General features: G+C 35.9%; 1 protein-coding gene across 1 annotated transcript; it reads left to right on the top strand.

The window, feature by feature from the left end:
• Positions 1–25,045, top strand: LOC149847354 (beta-galactosidase 10-like). The gene is made up of 19 exons (XM_089994006.1): positions 1–177; positions 380–475; positions 582–694; positions 1,276–1,342; positions 1,429–1,521; positions 2,817–2,960; positions 5,356–5,444; positions 7,886–7,991; positions 8,125–8,212; positions 8,356–8,474; positions 9,719–9,883; positions 10,492–10,700; positions 14,859–14,968; positions 17,734–17,843; positions 21,021–21,128; positions 21,948–22,058; positions 23,499–23,710; positions 23,890–24,217; positions 24,723–25,045. Exons 1-19 carry the CDS (start codon positions 1–3, stop codon positions 24,831–24,833), a joined length of 2,556 nt encoding a protein of 851 aa, XP_089850132.1. The 3' UTR covers positions 24,834–25,045.
• Positions 25,046–26,369: the final 1,324 nt, after the last annotated feature.

The raw sequence follows: 26,369 nt of genomic DNA, 5'->3' as shown, positions 1-26,369 counted from the left end.
ATGGGGAGTGCTTCAAGACTCTCCATTGCCATCCTTCTTCTTCTTGCTCTGGTGGCGTTCCCGGCCACCCTCTCCATTGCGGGGAACGTCACCTACGACCATCGATCTCTCATCATCAACGGTCAGAGGAAGCTCCTCATCTCTGCCGCCATTCACTATCCCCGTAGCGTTCCTGGGGTAACCAACCAAGAACCAACCATTCTTCTTTTTCTCTCCTCTCGTTTCTTGGTATCGAGTATTGAAGTAAGAGCGTATGAACTGTTATAGAGACGGGTCTTGTAGTAAAATGGCCGTTTTTGCAATTGTTGGTATCAATATTTTTTCTTTAGTTGGTGGGGAGTCGGAGTTTGAATGTTGGTGGTCTTTTTCTGGTGCTCAGATGTGGCCCAGACTTATAGAGACAGCGAAGAAAGGTGGGATTGACGTGATCGAAACTTATGTCTTCTGGAATGGTCATGAGCTCTCTCCTGGCCAGGTGAGTTTTGTTCACTAGAGATATGTGTTTTTAATTTTTCGCGGATTTTTGTTTGGTTTATTGGGTTTTGAGTATGGTTGGGATTGTTGGTTTGGGAGGAATGCAGTATTATTTCGGAGGGAGGTTCAATTTGGTGAAGTTTCTGAAGCATATTCAGCGTGCCAGAATGTATTCGATCCTTCGGATTGGGCCTTTTGTTGCTGCAGAGTGGAATTATGGGTCTGTTGCTTCCTCTGTTCCTTTTTCCTTCTCTTATTTTTCATGATCAGTGGTATTCGATGCAGCCATTTATCCAGATAAGTGGGATGAGTTGGGATATTGCAGTCTAGAGGACAATGTGGCTTCACAACTGATCCCGTTTCTCGGATAACTGGCATCTCTAGATCCACTTATGGAAATCTCGATTCATGTGCATAAGGATTTCTGATTATCCAATGTAGCTCGGTGTTTTCCCTGTGAATTCCTGTGTTCAAAGCGCTCTAACTCTGGAATGATTTCATACACCAAGACTGGTGCAATTCATGAACACCCGTTTACTGATCGAATCCTTTCATGTTCCAAGCCCGGAATAGAATTCTCTTGAGAATGGGTGTCCATTTTACTTTCCTTCTTTTTAGTATGATAAGTAGAGATTAAGTCATAAAGTTTGTAGAACAAGGTTTCTTGTCTCCTCTGTTTGGCTCAGCAATTATGTGTAATTATATTCTGTGCTACGGTGTTAATCATGAAATGTGTCTAGCGAGGTGTTTTGATTGACTACGTTTTCTGATATTTACGCCACGTGCCTGAATATTTTGCAGCGGAGTACCCGTTTGGCTTCATTATATTCCTGGCACAATATTTAGAACGAATTCTACAACTTTTGAGGTATGGAAATTACAATGAAACGGTTCAATCTTCTTTTTAGCATGGAACTATCAAATTTGGTTCTCAAGTCGAGTTCTACTTATTAGAGCCACATGGAGAGCTTCACAACATACATAGTCAATTTGATGAAGCGTGAGAAACTTTTTGCATCACAGGGGGGCCCCATCATCTTAGCACAGGCAAGTCTGACTCTTTTTTTGTTTACATTTGGATTTGGCGTTGAAGGCTTTAAGATCCTTTTATTTCATTTTATATCTCAGAATAGCCCTTTTGCAAGTTCCCAACTGTTATGATAAAGTGAGATGCATGGATTTACGATTATGTTAATGGCATTTTTTATGGTCTGAAGTAAAAGAAAAAAGAAAAATTTGGGAAAATTGTGTAAAGTTACAATTGCAAATTTTATGTCAAAATGGTAAAATTTTCTCACATTGACTGATTAGCTTGACAAGATGCATCTATAATGTTTATTTTATACTTTCTCCAGATGTGAAACAATTTCAAGTAGAGGAAACAATGAGGGCCCAACATGAGTAAATATTCACAATTAGGAATATCACTTTGAGGCTTTATAGCTATATATCAGATATAATTCTCCCATGAGGTATTTTCTTAGGAAAGACTAGAGGAAAATTCCCCAAGGATATGCATCTTTATGCTTATGAAAAGGTTGCTCTCAGTTATGGGATTTTTTTTTTCTTGACAGATCAATTATGAGATTTCTAAATTACCATCATGAACACATTCATGGATTGAAGCAAAGCAATAGAATGGTTGTGCTTAATGTGGGTGGTTTATTGGACATTTACTCCATTAACTGGTGGGCTCTGTAAGGGCTTGGGTGTCGGTGACCCCATCCGGAGATTACCTGCTTTGTCAGGAAACTTCATAAAAAAAAATGGTAGTAATAACTTAAAAGAAAAACCACTACCATTATCAATCTAAATGCTGTAGTCTGCATTGGTCTGGTGCCAACTAGGTACCAAAGTGCTAGAATGCTTAGTTTGATGTGACATCTCCCAAAAGCATGAACTTGATGAGATAATTAGCACTTGAACATAGATTATTAGGAAGAAGACAGTAATAATATTCACATTATCCTTGCTTAGGAACTTGGGGAAATGGTACTAGAAATGGCAAAGACCTAACTTACCAAAGTGGTTTTACATCAATCTTGTACACACATTGCAGGATTGTTAGTCACATGAACTATCTCTGATCTCTATAAGAAATAGATCATACTTATGTTTGGCTATTGTTCTGTCATGAAGACTGTCTATCATATTAACATTTAATGATCATATTATTAGCTCTTTGCTTATAAGCTATGATGTTCACACTGTTTAAAATAATGGATTCATGTGTTGGTTATGCTTTTTTTGTGGGAAAACTGAACTGTAGCTGGATGACATGCATTAATTTTTAAAGGAGAGCTCTTTAATCAATCTTCCATTATGGTATTGCAACATTATAGATAGAAAATGAATATGGATACTATGAACCGTTTTATGGAGATGGAGGAAAGCAATATGCAATGTGGGCTGCAAAAATGGCTGTTTCACAAAACACAGGTGTGCCTTGGATTATGTGTCAACAATTTGATGCTCCTGATACTGTGGTGAGTTCTTTTGCTTTATCTCAAACATCTGTTACTTCTAAGGTAATGCTTGCAGGTATCTTGCAGATAATAAATTCTTTCAATGTTGCTTATTATTTTACAGATAGTAAACTTTTTCACGTTGCTTATTAATTTATGGCTTTTGTTTGATGCCATTTGATCCTGAAATGTTTTTAAAATAATATCTTTCTATATTTCCTTTTAAGAATGTACAATTTTTCAATGTTCCCTCATGACAGATTCAAGTACTTTGCCACCACCTAATTCTAGCCTGATGAAGTTTTTGTTTATGATTGGACTCTTCACTACATCCAAAGGCTGTTAAGACATTTAAATGTGAATTTTGCATCACACGGAGTAAGGAATACACAAGGATGGTTTAAGTGTAGAGAACTAATTAAAGAAGGGTTAGGTTGTGAAATTGCTGCAATAAGGAGTCCCCTAGTTACTTTTATACCATGTGATGTGACAATCACAATACCTAAAGAGTTATCTCATATCATACACCATGTTTAAACATGTTAGAAAGGATAAATGGTTTGAAGGTGAATCTGTTCCCATGCAATAGTCAAGGACAGTATTGATCTGGGCCGACTTCTTATTCCTTAATACCATGATTCAATCCCACAGAATTTCCTGCTGCCACCATGTGGTATGCATCTCTACTTGGTGATAAATAAGCAATCTCTTCCTCCTTTAACCTCTCAGATACTTAGTGTGGGCCTATGCCAAGAGTTCCATAGTTATCAGAATTAACATGGATTGGTAAGCCACTAAGCCCTTAGTCTCAAGTAAGGGTGTCAAGGAGCCTGGTTTACCTGGACCCAACTCGAACCAAACCCTATAGGGTCTGGGTATGGTGATAAATAAGAAGACCCGATTAAGATGCGGGTCCGGGTCCGGGTCCAAAGGTCCGATTAATACATGGACCCAGGTATAGTTTGTGAAATTTTATACCAGAACCGGACTCGACCCGAGTTCTGATTAAGATCCACAATTTCTCATTGTAAAAATGATAAAAAATATGGTTTTACAGGGTATGGTGTGGGTTTGGTTCATGCAATTCTTATCGGATCCAGGTATGGTTTTTCTTATAGTTGACCCAATTAAACCCAGGTCCGGTCCCGATACCATACCCGAAAATATGGTCCATGTTTGGTTCCACCTGGGTCCGAACCAAATCCGACCAGTTGACACCCCTAGTCTCAAGGCAACAAAAGATTATCAGATACTTGATACTTCCACAACCATTGTGGAGACATTCTATTTATCCTCATTTATAAGTAAATGTAGATACATGTTTCATTCTGTATAAAATTACTAAATTTCTTTTAGCGGTGATGATGTATGGAACATTGGAATTTTTTAACTTATTAGGAATGACAAAAATGTGCTAAAATTTGTTCCACCAAAGCATGTGAGTCTTCACATACACATGCCTGCTATATATATATATATATATATATATATATATATATATATATATATATATATATATATATATATATATATATATATATATATATATATATATATATATATATATATATATATGCATGCGGAATATATGTATGTACATTCTGCAACCATTGTGGAGACACTCTATTTGTCATCATTTATAGGTAAATACAAATGCATCTTTCATTCTGTATAAAATTACTACATTACTTTCAGTGGAAACAGTGTATAAACCATTGGAATTTTTGAACTTGTTAGGAATGACAAAAATGTGCTAAAACTTGTTTTACCAAAACATGTGAATCTTCCTATACACATACTGCATACATACATACATACATACATACACATACATACATACATGCATGCATAATACACATGGATACATATATGTATATATTAAGTATGCATGTATTGATATCATATACATCTTGGAGTTTTCCAGATAAAAATATTTTTTAATTAAAAATAAGAAAAACATCATGATAACTTCAGGATATTGATATGATATATATATATTTATTTATTTTAATTTATATGAACTTATTAAATACTTGTGTGAGAAATTCCTTGAATTAGTTGTGATGTTTTGATCTTTTCTCCTTGTATCCTAATGTTTATTTTTAGTAAATTAAGCATTTAATGCACTTGCTACTTTAACAAGCTCACTTGACATTTTTATTTTATGTACTCTCAAATTTGCATGGCCTCTAACCATTTTTTTTTACTTTAGTTCATGCGCTACTTGGAACATTGTTCAAAATTCTAAAGATTTTATCGGTGAATCAATATGTACTAATAAATCACATTTAAACTAGAGAGATTTTCATGAAGTATGATTAAATCAAATAATTTTCTACATGCTACTTGTTTATACATCTAGTATCTTTAACTGGAAGTTCTATTTCATCTTGGAAACTTCAACTTGTGCTTGCAGATCAACACATGCAACTCATTTTATTGTGATCATTTCACACCAATATATAAAGACAAGCCAAAAATTTGGACAGAGAACTGGCCTGGATGGTATGTTTAATATCTGTAGAAAGAGAAAATTAATTTTTCCAACACATCAAAGTTTTATCTTTCGGTCATTCAGTAACTTGTCTAACTTTTGATACTAAAAGATATCTGCACATTTATTATGTTTACTCTTGTTTGCAAGTGTGTATATGTATGGTAACCTTAGCCAATATTGGGACCATTTTGTCCCTCATTTTTTATATTTATGATGGTGATACTCACTGATAATGGTTAAAACCATCACTTCTTTAAATGCTGCTCATCTCTACATTTATTACTACATTCCAGATGGTCAAAACTCGACTACTGAACTCTTTCCATTAGGGTGATAAAAGTACTTGTTGATTTGGGCTTATATAAAGCACCTTATCCCTTATATATAGAAAATAGGCTCTTTACAGTTATAAATCCCTGATTAAATCCTATAAAACTTTCCACAGGTATTATAGATGTTACTAATTTGTTCCTGCGCTAACATGCATGCATGCCTTGGTTGCACTGACGAACCACAATTACTTGGTCAGTGGTGTCCATCAGTCCTAGTTGTAACACCATGTCAATATGACTGCACAATTCAAAACATGTTTAGTGCTCACTGAGTAATCAAACCAAATAATGTACAAAATGCAATGTATCTGCAACAATCCGTTTGGGTCAATAAATGAGAGAAAAGAATTGGTTAAGAACCTTGATCCACTAATTGTATCCATACTGGATTTTCTAGGAAGGAGGTTAAGATTATAATATGTGAATTAAGTTTAATAGGTTTGGGCCTATTTACCTTTTATGTATCCAAAATAACACTAATGACCTATGTGAAGTGCAAATTGTTTTAAATTTTTTGAATTTAATCATCTTAGCTTATCCAGGCATGCATAGAGTTTAAATGTTTTAGCAACTGAGGCCCTAATGATGATGATCCTGGAATGGGATGGCTGATAAATGGTTGGGTAGTCTGGTTCAACGCCATGCCGACCAACTTCCAGCTACACCTTGGTCATATTGTGGCTGGAAGAGAAATGGAGGTGCCCCTGATGATAGAAGTAGAGGTGAATGGCCTTGAACTGGTTTGACATAGTGACCATATAACCGTCCAATGATTTATCATTGCTGGGTTGATGGGATGGTTACATTTCAGGACAATCAGTGGGTATTCTGGTACTAAGCACAGTATGAACCCAGATGTATGTTAACCATGTAATGAAACAAGGAGTCTTCACATATCTCACTCAAGAGGCACAAATCACTGATGGTCCAAAGCACAAAAACCACTAAGGGCTTATGAAGAACCCAATCACAAAGTGCACATGCACAAGTCCACTATGAGACAATCCAAAAAGCACTAAGGTTTACACAAGCACAAGAGTGCAAACAATATCAAAAGAGAGATTAACACTTAAAAAAAAAAAATTATTCATCAAGGAGCTTCAAAGAAGCTTACTAATACAAGGGGCCTTAAGCCCTTATTTATATACAAGAAGAGGCCAAGAGGGAGCCTCCAAAATAGAGGCTCCCAACGACTATGTGGAGGCATATTACAATAATGCCCTTACACAAAGAAATAAAAAATACAAAAAGAAAAAGAAAAAGAATAAAGAAAACCTATTTTCTAACTTGTATAAAATGACCAAAATGCCTCTGGTGGGCAACCTAAATTACATTATTCATTATAGTTACATATATCTTGAATATATATAACTATATATGAAGTTATACATATAACTTAACAAACCATGTGAATCACAATGTAGTGCAGGTAGCCACTTCATCCAAAACAGGCACCAAGTCACCTTTATCCTGTTATGTTAATCTGTGACCAACTTCTCACTTGTTAGGTCAAGGTCCATCACTAGTTATCTAGATTCTTACTAGTTCTTGTTATTCAGAAAAAAAAGGGTTTATTCCAGTTCTCAAATATTTCTGCAATGATGGCTCTTATGTTAATGCTGAGAAACAATTGGTGTGTCGCTTGCGAATATAATTTTTAAAATGTTAAAACAATAAAACTTAAAACAATAAAACAGGCCTTAATCAATTTATTGCACTATATACTTGCAAACCCAAGTAAAAGATGGTGAGCCTGATTACTTAATCTTTTTCTAGAACTGGAAAACATGTTCTCTTGACCATTTCACCCTTAGGCCTTTTATAACATGTGGTTGCCCTTGTTTTTGTAAATCAAAACATTAGTATGTTGAAGGAGAAAGAGTACCCACAACTTTTGGCTTTGAGAATCTTTCTGTGTATGTATATCCATCTGATTAAGTTTGTTGGGACTTGTAGTGTTGCCCATAAATTGAAACTTCATAGTATATTTTCCAGAATATATTGCTCTGTTTTGATCTTGTGAAAAGGTGCTACCTGCTTCCGAGGAGGTTGAAATGTATGCATAAATGTCTGTGCACTATGCTACTTGAGTGATTGCTTTCCATGTATTATGTCAGGTTTAAGACATTTGGGTCTCGAGACCCTCATAGACCACCTGAAGATGTTGCATATGCTGTTGCTCTTTTTTTCCAGAAGGGCGGAGCCCTTCAAAATTATTACATGGTAGTACAAGTGAACTGTACAACTAATTCTAATTTGCTTGGCATAGTCTTGCATTCCTCATCATATCTCCAAGGTTAACTTCAGTTTTTGCTGCTTACATTTATGCCAATTTCACACTGTGATTTGGTTTCAGTATCATGGTGGAACAAATTTTGGTCGCACTTCTGGGGGACCATTCATCACCACAAGTTACGACTATGATGCTCCGATTGATGAATATGGTACGGAAAATCTGATAATTTGTCTGCCTTATGTAAGAGTTCATCAATTGATATGTCATGCTTAATATTAAGGACATCAAACTGTTTCTATTTATCACATATTACACATTCTTTTTTCTTTCTAAAGTTAAAAATTTGCACAGGCCTAGCAAGGCAGCCTAAATGGGGGCACTTGAAGGATCTGCATAAAGCAATAAAGTTATGCGAGCCTGCATTGCTCAATGGTGTGCCAACCAATATTTCATTAGGGCCTTTACAGGAGGTGAGGTTCATTGTTTTCAATGCATGAACTTGTTATTTTATGGTGTTTGGAGGAATGTGTTGTGGTTATTGTGCCAGATTCTTTTAAAGGATCTTCTGGTCCTGGATTCATTCAAGAATGTCATGCACTAAATGTGCTGGACCATAATCCTTAGGTTCGTGAGGCTTGACCCCCTTGAAATATCCTGACATAGGTGGCCTGGTGCACTCTGTGATTCCCAAATAACATGAGCCAATATAGGGTTGATCAACATCAAGTTCTATGCAATACAATCATTTCTTTTTTGGTGGCACCATTGTATCTGCACAAAATAGTTTCTATCTGCCTGTTAAATATGAAGAGGGGCCTTGGATATATTCTAATATACTGAAACTTGAGCCACCTTAGGGCTGATAGTCTGCCTCCTAGTAAATGCGCTGCAATTTGACTAGGCTTCATCCTGGTTGAAGCTTAATATGTTCATATCAGTGTATTACTTTGGTTTTATGCTGGTCTAAAGTAAAGGGGAAAAGAAAAAAGAAAATGGAAGAAACACTTTATATGGAATCATGGTAAATCAAAGGAGGGGAAGTGCAGATAGAAAAAAAGGAACCAATAAACTGTAGAAAATATTCAAGGAAAAAAAAGATGACAAGAATGGAGAGAAAAAATTCTAAAAGGAACTGATAACATGTGATATTGCAATTTAAAGAAGGAAACAAAAGGCATAGATTAACCACAAGGTAGACGATTTCATTGAATTTTCATTACACTAATCATGCTAGAGAATGTCTCTATGTAATTGTGTTGATCTCCCTGCTCTCAAGAAATTTTAAGAAGCCAGTTTCCCCCATCTTCACTTTTTCTTCCTATTAATAGATAGGTTCATTTTATGTCTTTCAGATGTCACTGGATGGCAGCACATTAATTACAGATTTTGTTTTCTTCTCCTCTGGTAGGTTCTATATCAGTCTTGCTGTCTGTGAATCATTTGATCCTACTTTACTGAGTAATTTTATCTGTAAAAGGTTACTCTTTGCATTTTTAGTGTTCATGGATATGCTTGAGCTAAATAACAATTATAAATGCATTTTACTGTCTGTGGAGGTTAGGAATAATGTGATGTCTAACCAGTATATATCGCTATCTGCTTGCATGTTCTATAGTATGGTGATAGTTCATTTACCTTATGGTCTTGGTCAACTCCATTTCTTAATGTAGATCATTGTTCTATCATTTTAATTGCAGCAGTTAATATGATGCAGGTTCATATTTATGAAGATGAAACTGGGAAATGTTCTGCTTTCATAGCTAACAAGGATGATCAGAATGATAAAGTTATTACTTTTCGAAACATGTCGTATCACCTGCCAGCATGGTCTGTCAGCATCCTACCAGATTGCAGAAATGTTGTCTTCAATACTGCTAAGGTGAAAACCACCTTTATCTTTTAATTGTCAACTGTTTTAAGAGAAAATGGCATTCAAATGAACTAATTTGTCATTTTAAATTATCCTTTATGGAATCTGTGGAAGATGCACTTATACATGCATTTCTTAATTCTGTAACTATACAAGCACTTGTCCAGAAAACCACATCTTAAAGAAATGATGGATGAAAAGGACTATCAGATGATCCCTCAGAAATTCCATAGCTTTTGCCATAACCTTTCTGGAAAACATCATCCCAAGATATAAATACGCTGATTACTTCTAAATAAGAGGAAGACCAGAAGTGGACAAGAATGTCCCTAACTACCAAAGAATACCAATAATGCAAAGAACAGTGAGCATCACCAGTAAAATCAACCCATTCCAATGCTCCTATTGAAATTACTGTGACGTACCACACAAACTGAAATTAGGAAGATGGAGGACTTCATAAGAGAAGTCAGCTAGGCACACCCACTTATGGGCACATCAGGTAATCCAAGCCTATTAGCTAGGCATGTTTGAGCATAATTTTAGTCCATCTTGGTTGCCTGGTTTGTGCATGAAGGGCCTTGTATTACAATATTCTTGCATGAATTCTTTGACAGGTTACTTCTCAAGCTTCCGTTGTAGAAATGATACCAACAGAACTTGTACCAACTATGCCTTCACATGAAAATAACATAAGCAGGATTCAGTGGGAAGTTTTTGAAGAGAAAGCTGGAATTTGGGCGACAGCTGATTTTGTTAGGAATGGCCTTGTGGACCACATAAATACCACTAAAGATTCTACGGATTATCTCTGGTATTCAACAAGGTAAGCATTTCTCCTGACAAATTACCTCTTTCAGTTTTATACCTATATTATGCTTTATTCTTCTATGTTAATTTCCATGGGCTGTTGTGTATCATGTAAAAAATGCAAAACACCATTCTCCTGCAATATACAATAAAAGAAGTCAGACTTTATTTATGCCAATGTTTGAAATAGACCGGTAGTCTAAGCTTAATGATTTTCTCAATCCAAGGGTACTAGAAATGTAAGCCAAATAAAGTAATGAAATGTTAAGAATTCTTCTATTTTTGCTTGTGATTGTCTGAATCCTTGGGTTTTCTGTATGATTCATAGTGGACTGATATGTTCTGTAGGAGTATCTAATGGCAGGTAGATCTTTATTGCAATGTTGTAAGTATCATACCGTATCGTATGATACGGTACGATGCATATCGTTACTATGGGCAAAAGCGATACGATACACTCGTATTGTGATACGAGTGTGTATCATATCTGTATCGTGTTGTATCGTATGATACACCTTCGACACACTTTAAAAATGATCGAAACTTGTTTTTTATTTTTTGTGTCTAAAGACCTCTTGAGGGCCGACTTTCTCATTTGTGTAGAGACCATTAGAGGGGTCTTCACGCACCCTAGGAGTCGTGAGAGCGATTTGGGGGCCGATTCGTGCGCAAGGGAGAGGGTTTTTGCGGTTTGCTCAAGTAAGAGTGCATTTTCATCATTTTTCTACTTAAGTGACATAAGGCAAAAAAATTCTATTGTGAGTAAAATTACAATACTAACTCTCCCAAAAAAATCTGCATCAGGCTATGTCACACGGACTCGGCTAGGGAGGCGCTGCACCCGAGTCGACACGCCTCGACACGGGTGCGGTTTCGGACACGGCCCGGACTCGGTCAATGCCGATTCGGACTCGATCAACGAGTTGAGGGCGAGTCCGTCCTTGTTTTAGACTCGGTCAACGTTGACTGAGTCTAAAAATGTCTATTTTTAAGGTAAAAAAATGATCTTTTTATATATATATTTTAAAAATATATATATAGCATGAGTCTCAAACATAAGCCCGAGAAAAAAAAATCGGGGGGCGCTTCCCCCCTACGCCCCCCCGCCTGGGGCGCCCCCCTGGACCTCCCTTTCTGTAAGGGCAAAAGTACAATTTGCAAAGTTTATAAAAACACTCATGTTGGTGCCAAACTTTAGAGGACAATATCCACATATATGCACACAGGATATATATATATAGCCGAGTCCCCGTGTCCAAAATTTTTAAAATTGCGTCGCACTCGTGTCGCACCCACACCCGCACCCTCACCCATGTGACATAGGCATCAAGGGATCACGCCCCCGAACCCCGAAATTATGGATTTATATAAAGGTAGAAATCAGGCTCCACACTCTTCCAACAAAGATGACATCCGATGATCCGGCATGGCAATGGGGCACTCAAGTAATGAGTGAAATCTGATTGAAAATCGCGTACAACTATTACCATAATATTTTTGTTTATGTAATCTGAAAGTATGAATCTTGTGGCATGTTTTTAATTGCAAGATATTTAATATTTTGTATTGTTCTTGTGAGATAGTCGATGTTTGATGATGTCTTATGCATCTCATAGAGACATAAATGCTTCATATGTGATTTTATGGTTGTATTTTGTGCAATTCATCATTGTTTTATATGTTATGATTTTTTAGAAATTTTGCTAATTTTCCTTTTTAATGATTTTTTAGAATTTTTTGAAAATTTTTATTAAAAAATTATGTTTTTTTATGATACATATCTTATTTTGGGCCTGACCGATGTGGGTAACGATACGATACTTACAACCTTGCTTTATTGTGCTTAGTAGTTCAATATAATATTTGAATTGTACAAGTAATTTTTCAGAAATAAATATCCTTTTAAATGCTAAGGATGACGCTATTAAGGGAGTGTTTCCTAATAAAGGAATATGGGTGTCCAGCCATATGACAGATTTATACAAATTCATTTGGCTTCAATTTTCTTTCATTCCTCCTCCTGACACTTAAAAAATCATTCTTCTCCTGTTGGTTCTTTGACCAATCTACACTTTTTCTCTTCTTTTTATCCTTGCTTTTATTCAATTGGCCTCTTCTCTATTCTCCTTTTTTATGTCTTTTCTATTTTATTCAACCACGGATAAGGAAAACAAAGATCTCTCTTCTTTGTTCTTAATATTTTCTTTTTTACTTTTTTCCATTCTCTCCTAAAACAAGAGAATAAAATACTGGTTATTGCTAAAAGTGATCCTTACATCTTTTGAATGAAAGAAGGATCCAACCTTCATGAGTTGCATCGATCTCATATTCCAAAAGAAAAGCATATCAATTTCTGAAGCTAAACTTAGTATCTTGATCATATTTTTATCATATTTAGTTCTTCCATTTATTTTCATTTTCGTCTTAGTATTTTGGTTTCCAATTTTCCATTAAACCATTAGCTGCCTCAAAATTGTCATGCCAAATCATGAAAGTTTGGATTTATAGGCATGCTTCAAGTAGCAATCAAACGTCACTTATGACATTCTTTTTATTGGATGATGACTAGGCAAGTGCCCAGCCACAGAGCTTGGATACGGTTTCCGAATTGGAGATCCATGGATTACAGACGGTATCTCCCCATGGACTTTCGCCTCTGAAAGCATCCAGCCTTACTCATCTGATTTTCCATTGACTCACGACTCCCTCCCCTACTGTCGTTGGGGGGAGGGCTGGGGAGTTGTGAAGCAATTTCACAAGATATTACACCCACTAGCACATGAAGCAGTTAGAAAGGTTCAAGAAACAATATTCACTCCAAGGTATTTCTATAAGATCCAACTCAAGGGTGATCCATCCCAAGTGACATGAAATTGGCCTTAAGACAACTTTTCAATGTGACTATGAATATAAAATTACATGGTCCCTTACAAAAGCTGGTTTTTGCAACTGTCCCAGTTTCTTATAATGTTATTACTGAAACTTTTAAATAATTTTGTTAGAGAAAAAGGTAGAAGTGAGTAAGTTATGTTCGGAATTTGGCACATGAACATCAAGCGGCTGATCTGTGAGAAAGCTCTCATGACAATGCAACAACTGCCCATGGCTATCATCAGTTAGGCATGTGCATGGTCTATTGAATGAATGCCATCATTTGTGATTTTGATAATGTTATGTCAGATAAAGTTATTATTGTATCTACCATACTCTAACATCATAATAGTGAAAGGATATGGAATATCTGGCCGTAAAATTATGATAAGTCCCTTTGAATTCAATCCTCATTCATCCTCTCCTTCCTCTTCATGAGGCTGATTTTCTCACATTAACTTTTATCTGTTATTTTTCTCATCTGCGATAAGAATAAAACAAGCAATAAACTTCAATATCCTTTCTCTCTTCTCTAGATGCACCTTGAACTATTTATAGCATTGTGTTAGAGCCACTGAGATTTTATGATGCAACATCAAAGTTGACTGTGTGTTTCTATTTATCAGCAGGCAGATAGGTGAGACAAAACCCTAGAACGAGTACAAGAAAAAGGTTTTCTTTCCTATGTCGCATGGACACTTCACTTAGCATGTGTATCCGGTGTCATTATACCAAGTGTATCTGCATCGTGTCCCATTCCCACATCCGTATCCATGTGATGGCTTCTTTCTTTTGTTTTATACCCTTCATATTTCTTTTGTTTCATCTCTTTTTTTTCCATTGTCCCTCAAATCATGTCCCTTCACTTCTGAAAAAAAAATGTACCTCATATTCATTTTCATTAATGCTTGCAGAGGGTGGGAGGTATGTCATAAGGGTAAAATTATCAATTTTAAGTGCAAGTAATCCACTCCTTTAGATCTAATATATTTTATGTTTTGTTTTACTTATAATAATTTCTTCCAAACCCTTCAACCAAATCTTTATATTTCATTCCCTGAATCTCATCTCCTGGTGCCGCACTTATAGGAGATTGCCACTGTTTTAGGTTTCTGTCTGATGAAGTCATAAGTAGCCCTTCTTAGTCATCATTAGAAAAAGGAAAAAAAATCATGCAGTATCAGGAGGGTCATCATTTCAGCTAGTGCCCCTGAAGTATGTAGAAAAGAAGTAATATTAGGGCTTAGTATTTCCAGTGATTATCAATTATGCACTCATGTCTCCTCGGCCTCATGATTTGCAGTCTGTATGTAAGTCATGATGAAGAATTTCTGCAGAAGGGAAGCCAGCCAGTCCTCATCGCTGAATCAAAGGGGCATGCGACACATGTCTTTATCAATCAGAAGTTTATCGGTAAATGCATTTGCATAAATGTCTTTGCTTTTTTTCTTTATGAAAGAATTCTTTTTGTGCTTGGATGAAATAATGATATCTAAGTTTATGCAATCTGGCTTGCGACCTGATTTTTAAGTAATTTCTTCCTTTTAAATATTCTGCTAATTTTGTAGTGGAATTATCTTCTCTGATTGACCTACTAGGCTTACGAACTTTCTAAATTCATAAAATGGAATAAATTTCTTTGTTGTGATATTTAAGAATTATGCTCATCTACTTCAAGTTGATAAATTTAGCATCTTCTCATATCAATAGTTGTTAATTACAATACAAACGTATGTCTTCAGTTTTAGGATGTTTTCTCTTCATAATTGATGTTTGTTAATATTTTATGAATAAATTTTTTAATTCTATGGGTTGTTTGACAAATTAGCAGAAAAAGAAAAAAAAAACTTCTCATCTGTGTTAGTTTCTTACTTGAGGTAACATGTTTATATTCATGAATTCATTAACAATAATTGAAAATTAATGAAGCCATTACTTTTCTATGTTTTCCCAATTAATTATTCCATTCCTCCTGGGGAATTCATCCAGACATGAAACTCAAAAATATTTTCTCTTACCAGCATGAGTCTTTTGCAGCCTAGGGACTGAGCTTCTGAATGTTTAGCTTGGAAGTTTTGGAAAATGTAAAATATGTTTTTCTGATATTTTTGGTTGACTGCATTGACATAATCTGTCTGGCTAGATTTCTGAAGATGGTTATCTTGTATATTATGAATCATTCAACCGGTAGAAGGTTCCCAAGCAACAGAGAAAAAGACTAAAAAGAAAGAATATTCAGATCACTGAAAAGAGAAAATGCCTTTCTCATGTTGGTGTTTTCCTTACCATTCATCTTTAAGTGGGCTCTCTTTAGTTTCTCCTCCCAAGAAGTATATTTCACCCCTCTGGATTTGAGACTATAAACAAATCCACAGAAGTGTTTATCATCCAAAGCTGAACATGCATTTTCAATAGCTAATATGGGTTATTGATGCCTTAATTGGTCTAAAATAGTTGAGTTCTAATTCATCTTTTGGAGAGATAGTTGCTATCTTTTCCATCCTTTGAGAGATAGTTCCAATCTTTTCCATCCTTTATCCTTTCCTTTTCTCTCTCTTTTTCCTATTGGCATGTTTGTGAGAACCCCCCATTGGATACAAATATGAGACCAGAGATAGAACAACTCTACTAATCCAGATGCATTTTTAGCCCTATCTGTTTCATTGATAAGGCAAAGGAAATATGAATAGTAATTCATCCAGAATACATGGGAGTTCAGAACTGTGCAATTTGCTTAAATAAATGTTCATGTCATCACTTCATTGTTAAAGACCAATAAGAGCATTACTTCATTGAGAACACGTGGGAATTCTGAGTTGTGCAACTTGCTGATATGATTCTACATCTCGTCTCCTTCATTTTGCCATGTCATACACAAATACAGGCCTCTGCATAAGAAAGTCCAAATTTAAGTATAGTTTGTCTATCAATACAGAAAATACCTTCAATGCAAAAACACTTCATTTTATTAACAAAATCCATAGCAAGTAAAACTGGCAGGTATGAATCTTTTTGTTTTTCAATTAATCTTTAAAGTTTTTATGGAGGAATTTTTTATTTTCTTTCAGCCAATCCATCAAATAAAAACTTGACTTTTTTTTTTAATGTTGTATAAAGATGCTTTTATTTCTAACTATAAGTCACTTGTGACCATTCTCTGCTAGGCATGAATATAGCATGAGGTTTTTAAGTTTCATGTTTCCAAAAAAAATTCTGGATCAATACAGCAGTTGTCTAATATTCCAATAGATTGTGCTCTACTTTTTTCGACTGCAACTAACTGAACCTTAGTTTTATGCACTTTAATGAATGCAGTTTCAATTTAGAGTGGCTATGGATATTCATGAACTTACTAGGACCAAACAGCATCATACACAGCTTCTGCTTAGAAAAGAAAAAAAGTGAATACTGACATACCTGTAGACAACCTACGTATGCAGAAAATATTTTTCTCCAGAATGTGTGCATGTGTGTGTGTGGGACCATGTCTGTCCGTCCCTTAGTGGAATCATTGGGGCATGTCTATATATTGTTGACATTGTATATGTTACCATTATCTGTCAGAAAAATTTGGTAAAAACTATGTCACAGGGACTCTCCAACTAGGTGCCGCACCCGCATCGCACCCGCACCCGCACCCGATGTGGTCAACCTGACCCTGGGTGCAGTCAATGCACCCAGGGTCATTTATGTCCAACTTTTGGGTTATATATATATATATATATATATATATATATATATATATATATATATTTTTTTTTTTTTTTTTTTTTTTGCCGCACCCCCGCACCTGTACCTGCACTCGCACCCGCACCCATGTGACATAGGGTAAAAACATTCTAAATCTGAAACAGTTGTAGTGCCATTTGGCCTGTTCTTATTTCAGTGGATCTCATTTCCATTGAATCCAATTATGGCCTTTGGAATCCACAATTCGTTAGATTGATGTCATCTATGCAAGATCAATCCATGAAAGTTCTAAGAAACAAGTCTTGAGGGAAACAATTTACCAATGTTTCATGCAGCTATTTAGCCTGTATTATGCTACAAAACTTTAATTGGAATGTTTGTGTTTATTGTTTTATCGTCATTTTGGTGTGAAACAATTTGCTAATTTACTGTTCTTTATTTTTAAGTACAACTTATGGGATGACTCAATTTTCTATTCATTGTTCTAGTTAGCGTCTCTGGAAGTGGCTCAGACTCAAAATTCAAGTTTGAGAAATCCATACCTCTGAAGGCTGGGAAGAACGAAATCAGTCTTCTAAGCATGACTGTTGGCTTACAAGTAGGTGTATCTGATAGATGCCTTTCATGGTATCTCTGATATTCTATTTTTCCCCTTCCAATTTAATTTTGAAATTTTGATCCTAAATTGTTCATTCATCATTTTTCCCATTATAAATTACTATATGATTCATTTATCTGAAACAAATGGTTTAACTAAAGACCCTTAAGCATGAACAAGATTCATGATGCCTATTGGAACTCTTTTAGAGCGAAACACGTAAGATGAGCTTGATAAGTAGATATTGATGCTTCCAGCAAAGAAAGTGGCTGCAAATAGTTCTGGAAAGTTTCATAAGCACGTGGATTCCTTAGATTGCAGCCAGATAGCTGAGGGATGCTTATTGGCTTACATTGATGTTCTTGAACTTTTGCTACTAGGTTTTTCTGTTGAACCCTGTGGCATTGTTAAATTGTTCCAGGTTGTGAAGCCATAACTAGTTTCTGTCATTTTGATCACCTACAGAAGCAGGACTAGACATAGTGACAAAGTAGAATTGCCCCATTGTGAACCCTAAACTTGAAATATCATCAAAACAATGTGAGCCAAACTTAAATCCTTTCTTGGTCTCCCAAAATAAGCACCTAATTTCTAGATATGTTCTTTTTATCTAAAAGGAAGATACATGAACTTATTCTTTTAAGCTATCATGCCCATCTCATGTATCCTATTTCACTACTTTGGGAAGCAAATAAAAAAAGTGAGCATGAAGTGACTAAAACACCCATCACTCAAAGATTGAATCCCCTGAGAAACGCTTTATGGAGCAACTGGGAGAACAAAAGGAAGCCATCTTTTTTCTTTTACCTGTTAACATTTACCCTAAATCATGGCTAACTACAATCCATCAGCCTGTTTATTGGCAATGGAATAATTCAGATTTTTTCTTGAAAAAGTCGTCTTGGTTCCTCATCTAATTAGCTACTCATGATTTATCAGTGATGCCAATTTGCCTGCCATGGTTCATACTAATGGTTGGTTTTCAGTTTTCACTCACATAATTATCAACTTGAGTCATGACTTGGGTTGCATGGATTTGACCCAGCTTCAAACCACAAATGGTACTTGTTAATTTGTGCATCCTAATTATGCGCTCGTGTAAGGTTGAGAAAACCTATTTAAGAAACATACATATACATACTTTAATATGCAATAAATTATATAAGTGCTGTATCAATGATAGGGCATTACCTTCTTAGCTCATGTTCAGGAAAGCATATACCTGTCCCATTTTTCTCAAGCTTGGCTGTAATAACAAGTATCTCAATGGTGTATATGCACATAGTCTTTAAATCCCCGAGCTTTCAAGCAAGCTAGGATGATACGTAGAGTCGTTAATCCCACTTCACCAATCAATGTCTAAAGGCTGGGAATCTTACAAAGCAGAGCAATAGGTTGATACATAAGTTTTTATCCACTCCGTCGGCCCGGATCAACATTGCTCGTTTCTGGGAGAAGGCAGATGTTATCAAATGCTCCCTGATAGCTTTCCATTTTTCGAGTATACCCAACACAGGGAATGAATTATAGGAGGGGGAATAGCAAGGCATCATACCCCTATCAGTTATTTCCAAAGGGTCAGATGGGACTGGACCACATGAACGGGATTATATCCTTAATATTGGGGATGAGAGTGATTGGGATTCGAGGATCGGATGGATGCTGATATCTCGACCTTGGATAGAGATATGGCAGAAAGATTGGATGTGGATCACCAGATGGGGCTGCAACTGGATCTATCGATGGAAGAGCCACTGGATTTGCTATAACGGATGCTACTTCATTTGCTTAACAATATCAATTCATATGCACCAATGAAAGTCACGAGATATTAATGCACTATTTTGATCTTAAAAGACTGAATAAACCAAACATCAACCTTCGAAACATAAGAAAAATGCCAAAATAAGCTACTAGACTTGCCAAACTGTAAATGGTGTTTTCCCAAGAGTATCAAGGGTAGAAAGTCTTGAAACTAGGTTATCAAGTATCCCTGAATTGTATTAGGGTGTCTAATGTGTAGTATCAAACCAAGCCTCCAAGATGTGGTGCATGGCTCATTAATGTTAGGTGCAAGCCTTGCTATCATGAAGTACAGCACTTGGCTTACCAGGGTAAGATGTAAGCTCAATCTAAAGTTGCCAGGCATATTCGTCAGGCTGTTTGCTCTTTTGTGTCTTAGCCATTGTCTTGAAAAATAACAAACCACAGACATTATGCCTCAGGGCATTGTTTTTCTTGGTATTTATAGTCACCTGAGCCATCTTTGCAATTCCATTAAATCCTCAGGTAATTGTAGCAGGAGTATAATGATATGAACCAATTTGTAGCAATTCTCTTTTGTGAGATTATTTGTAGCATTTACCTCAAGCAATGCTACCAGAAAGAGTTTTATATTGCAATAACATTAAGATCCCTACCTCTGCTACATTAATAGGTTTTCTCTGCAACAAGAAAGATAATCTTTTTGGTATGAAATTTGTCCTTTTACTCCCCTTTTCTTCTGATGCTTAAGGTATATTTTGTATTAGCCTTTAGTAGAATCTGATGGAACATCTTGAGGGGATGTGAATTTCAACATATGAAACTAACCTATAGAGTTCATTTAACTTTTTATAACTATTAGTGCATAAGCTACTTTCCACTAGCAGAAACTTCGTAAGACTTTTCTGCTGTTCAATTAGTTCATATGGGAGCCTTACAGGCAACATATTTATACTGCAACTATAGGATGAAGTTGGGAAGTTTTCCTATGTATATGTATGTCTTGTGTATGTATTTATATATGTATCAGTGTATGTGTGTATGCATGTGTGTATATTTATATTTATATTTATATTTACATATTCAAAATGTTATGAAAATCCAGATTACCATTAGAAAAAGCACCCAACACTCAATCAATGTGAAACGAAAATATGCATGCATGCTTGTGTCAGTACATATGTATCGATTAACCTATGAAGCATATGCACTGCAGTCCTTTTCCCTCTGCACTATCAACTTGTTCTTCATTCTTGCTCATTTTAACTGCACAATTTAGAAAAGCTATGGAACATGGCACTGCCTTGCTCAATTAATTTTCATTGTACACCAAAGTCATTGACTGGTTTGTAAAACTTTGTACTTGGTAGCGGATGTATTTTTCATTAACTCTTGATTTTTTCTTCCTCTAAGAATGCAGGACCATATTATGAATGGGTAGGAGCTGGTTTTACCAGTGTCAGGCTTGAGGGATTTAATAATGGAACATTGAACTTGACATCAAACGTTTGGGAATATAAGGTAAATAAAAAATCGCTATTGTTGATTTTTCATGAAACGCTTTGAGCTACAATGTACTTCATTACTAAATCCTATCCAATCTATTCCCTTTTGAATGTTTATAACACCAAAAATCAAAGTTATAAACAGGGCTTTGGATTTGGTTGTTGTGTACATGAAACATTTTGAAGTTCTGTTTGTCTTGGCAACTAGTCAAGGCAAAGAAAGAAAATCTGATCTTTAATGTTGTCTCTTTGTCAAAGCATGAAGAATCAGCATGTTTTTCGAATTTTTTTGCTAAAGTTCAATAGATTACTCTCTATCATGAAGTTTTTACGTCTATTTGAGGTCATTTTTATATTAAAAATTTGCTAGAAAAAGGTTGAGAGGAGAAAAATATTTGCATATCCGATGTGGATTTTGGCAATAGTAATGCTAGGCCAGCAGAAACCATAGTAAAATGATTGTAAAAGAGGGTAAATATGTCATCATCTATGACATTTTTGTAGATACAGTAGAACAGGCTGTACAAAGTTAAATTGCATCAAGGATTTGTCCAAGGTTGCAAAAGGGGGAGTGGAGTCAGGAGGAAGCAAACATTGGAGAGGAAGTGAACCAAGAGAAAATGAATTACGAAGCACTGCAGAATGAATAGCTAATGCTTCGTTCAATTCTTGGTTACTGTTAACAGTGTAATAGTGTTTATTCAAGCCAGTTTTTTGCTGATTTCACTTTTTTTTCTCTTAAATACATTACTTGACATCATATGATCTGAAATCCTGCTTTTGAAAATTAAAATTTGGCACAGCACTGGGTATTTCTTATTCAACTTCTTTACAGATTGGGTTGGAAGGAGAACACTTAAATGTATTCAAGGAAGATGGGGTGAACAATGTGAAGTGGAAGTCAACTATTAATCCTCCAAAGAACCAGCCTTTGACATGGTACAAGGTATAGAGCTAGCTCATAGGCATGTCTGTGTGTGCAACACATGTATATGGCTCATTATGCATGTATATAGCTCATTATGCTTGTACATGTATGGATGTGTTTGTAATGCAAATTATCTTTTTTGCACATTCACACAATTCTCGTTACTTTTACCCTGAAGTTTTCACTGTATCATCATGGTACCTTGTATTAGTTGACAACATTGAGGTCCCTTCTTTGTAAAATTTTAGGAATTATAAGTCATTTCTTGTGAAGTTATTCTTAATATTTTCTCTAAGTTTTGAATGAAATAGTGCGATCTAATGCAATTCACCACCATAACATTTTTTTCAGAAATGTGGTCTGCTTGGGAATAGGCAGAGAGAATTGCTGGAATTCTCACCAGGCACACAGACCCTGTCTTTGCTTGCAATTTTTAGGGGATTCTGTGTTTCCCATAGTCAAGGACAGAAGTCAATGGAAAACTTGTTGCTGAACTTATCTGTCATCTGCATAAACATAAAAATTCCCTCTTTGTGTATATGCATTGTATCATGTGAGCAGAGAACTTTCAATGGACAAATGAAAACATTTGGTTTTCTTAAAATCCGATACTCTCTCTATATATATATAGAGAGAGAGAGAATATCGGATTTAAAGAAAACCAATATATATATATATATATATATATATTCTACTGTCTGTAAAACTGTACTCTGTCTAAGTTGGAAGCACCAACCATGCTTGATCTAACCTTGTAAGCACCAAACAACAACAACAACTACGCCTTCATCCCAAAACAATTGGGGTCGGCGATATGAACCAAAAAAGAAAATCATTCTGGGTCTTCCACATGAATCCTTCTTCTCCAATCATTTCTCTCCAATGCCATGTCCTTGTAAGCACCAAAGGAATGATAAAAACTACTACAAGTTTGGTGCTTGATTGGAACCTTAAAAGGCATTTGTGCCATAGGTGTTAGTTATTTTGTAACTTTTGCCAGCTTTCCTATGAAACTGTAGTATCATATCTTGTCACATTTTTCTAAATAAGTTCCTCTGGTTTCTACTTATGTCGGTGCATTGATTGTATGAGATATCCTTCTGCCTATCAAGCGATAAATGTATGCACATTATGTCTCTTTTCTTCAGAGACAAGTTCAAAGATTCACTGTTCAAATGCCTGCTGAACCCTGGATCTGCAAGAGTTGGCTGCTTGATTTTGCACTTCCTCACGAATGGAGGTTGCACAGAAAACATAACTATCTAGAGGCAAAAGAATGATCAAAAGAGCTTTTGGTGTATGCTGATTCAAGTAGTTCCTATTTGTTTCTGACATGAAGATTAATTCATCATGTTAATTCTCCCATACATTCGGAAACTTCTCTAAAGGAAAATGTATGCAAGAATTAAATTTAGTAACATTCAAGAACAAATTTTAATCAATGGGTGTACCTTGTAGGCAATTGTGGATGCCCCCTATGGGGTTGATCCAATTGGTTTGGACATGATAAAGATGGGAAAAGGGCAGGCATGGTTAAATGGAGAACCTATTGGAAGATACTGGCCCCGATCAAGCTCCATCTATGACAATTGTGTTTCATACTGTGATTACAGAGGCAAATTTCAGCCAGACAAATGCGACACTGGCTGTGGAGAGCCTACTCAAAGATGGTAAACTTTTCTGACTTCATCATGGCTACATATTGCACTATTGGAATTTTTGTTGAATACATGCACTGTTAATCATGAAATTTCCTAGTTGTTTTGTTCATGATAAAATCTTCATCTCAGAAGCAGTTTGTATGATTTATTCCATTTACTAATTTTGCCTCATCTTCTGTAATTAACAGGTACCATGTTCCACGTTCTTGGTTTCGGCCATCAGGAAATGTCCTGGTGATCTTCGAGGAGAAAGGTGGTGATCCAACAAAGATTTCATTCTCAAAACGCCGCATAACTGGTGTCTGTGGTTTCATTTCTGAGGACTATCCTTCTCTTGAATATCCACTAGAGGAGCAGAAAAATAGCCAGAATAGAGCCAGCCTCCATTTGACTTGCCCAGATGGTACAAGCATTTCATCTATAAAGTTTGCAAGCTTTGGCACTCCGAATGGAACTTGTGGGTCTTACAGGCAGGGAGTCTGTCATGATCCTCATTCAATTTCAAGTGTTGAACAGGTGACCACTTTTTCTTGCAAGTCAAGTGCATATAAATGCATAAATGTGATACATGCATGTCCAATTAATCCATAAACATTCATGGAAGATGCATTCATCTGTTGCAGCCATGCCTGCACTCTAGTTATACTTGTAGTTCATGTGTAAAAATATATGTAGGAGAATGTATGCATGGATAATGGGCACCTATACCTGCAAGTGGATCATTTTATTTGCATTCCTTGTACATTCATGGGAAAAGTATATCAAATACAGTAAGAACATTTTTAAACCTTATGTGAACTTGCATATTTTTATAAGACACGAGAACAATATTTCTGCATGTATATATGGGTCCGTGTTTATCTAAACGAATGGACTCATACAGTCAGTGGACATTTAGCACTTCTATATGCATCTAAAGCTCCATGCATGCATGAAGAGAAGAGGGACAGTTCTGGTTATGTGGATATTAAAGTACAGGAGTACCTTTAAACTGATATCTGCTTTCTAATGGTGTTCTCAGGCCTGTTTGCGCAAAGAGAAATGCACGGTTGTGCCATCAAACGACAACTTTGACATGAATTTATGCCCTGGCTCAGTGAAATCTCTTGCGGTGGAAGCAGTTTGTAGCTGATGACTGTGGCATTGATAGTTCAAGTATGCCCAAAAAGTTTTCTCATCTCTTCAATAAAATCAATGTTTATTGGTTCTCATGTTCTGCAGCAAAAGAAATTGCATGCATGAAGGCGTTCATTTAGCTTTGTTATTGCACTATTTTATTTTGAGTTTTTAGGTTATTTCAAGGTTATAGACTATTGTTTCAATATATAATATATATTATTTTCCTGAGCCACCTCTCTCTCTCTCTCTCTCTCTCTCTCTCTCTCTATATATATATATATATATATATATATATATATATATATATATATATATATATATATATATATATATATATGCGTGTGTGTGTGTTCATTGATAGATACAGGTAGCTAAGAGACATCGCAGATGGTCTGCCTAACTGTTGCTGTGAACCTGTGGACAAAGCAAGATTTGAATGTTTGTTGGTAAACCACATGTTTAGTGGCGGTCCTCTAAATCTCCATTACCTGCTGCAAAATTTCAATGGTTGAGCTGGGACCTAGACAATACATGCAGAAGGTTACGTTTAAATGGTGGTCCACTCGCATGTCTCTACCATTTCACAAGGTACTTGTTACAGTTCTATTCCGTGGGCAATGTGAAGAACTATTTGATGACAAAATCAACTTGGGTTCGTTTTGAGTTTATTCTGGCCTACTGATTTTATATCTTTGAGGCAATATCAGACTACTGTTGTGGTACCCAAATCCTTTACAATTTACATTATTCTGTGAATTTCAGCTGTGTTCAGTAGTAACTGAACGTTACAATGGCTTCATGAATTATGACGCAAGCTCAACTCAAAGGGTGTCAATGCGTGTACTCAAGATTTGGTAATAACCGATCCGACCAAACTGAATAAAGGTGTGACTACCAATTAAGGGCCTAACTTTTCATTTAAGACATTCTATTCCGGTCTGGATCTTTGGGATTTTTTTCTTCAAAATGTCAATCATATGGGTTCTCAAATCCACTTAACTTATCCACCCCTATACTTACATGGTAGGGGGCTTACTAAAGCAGATTAACAGTCAGATATTTAAACCTAAGCATCTGCAATCTGCGCTGAAGAAATGACAGAAGCCTTAGAAGTACAGATTTTGAGCACGTCCTTGTTCACTTCTGAACTGTCCATAATACTGTGAAGTAGTTGGCCCTAATTTGGTTCTTCATGCGCCCAAAATATCAACAAATGTGCATGCACAATATTTGGTAATCCTGCACAGTGATGCATCTGGGCTTTAGAAATAACAAATAAGCAACTAGCTGGGAAAATTCCACAATGACAAAATACATGCATACTCTTGCTTATGATTACAGAAATAGTGTTTGCATGTGTTACAAAATTATACAAATACAGGAAAACATGTTCGAAGAATACATTTCTTGTACCTAATGAGGGGAAAAAAATGAGGGGCCTTTACCACTTATCTTGATTAAAAAAAATGAAAGAAAGAAAGAAAGGGCCAAATCAACCTTCTTGATTGTGGCCGTGATGAATGAAAACCTGACCAGCCAGATGTCAAGT

The sequence above is a fragment of the Nuphar pumila genome, chromosome 2 (assembly GCF_984573655.1).
Source record: "Nuphar pumila chromosome 2, dmNupPumi1.hap1.1, whole genome shotgun sequence".
Taxonomy (NCBI): Eukaryota; Viridiplantae; Streptophyta; class Magnoliopsida; order Nymphaeales; family Nymphaeaceae; genus Nuphar; species Nuphar pumila.
Note: the sequence above shows the minus strand (reverse complement) of the source record. Positions and strands in the feature narration are given on the sequence as shown.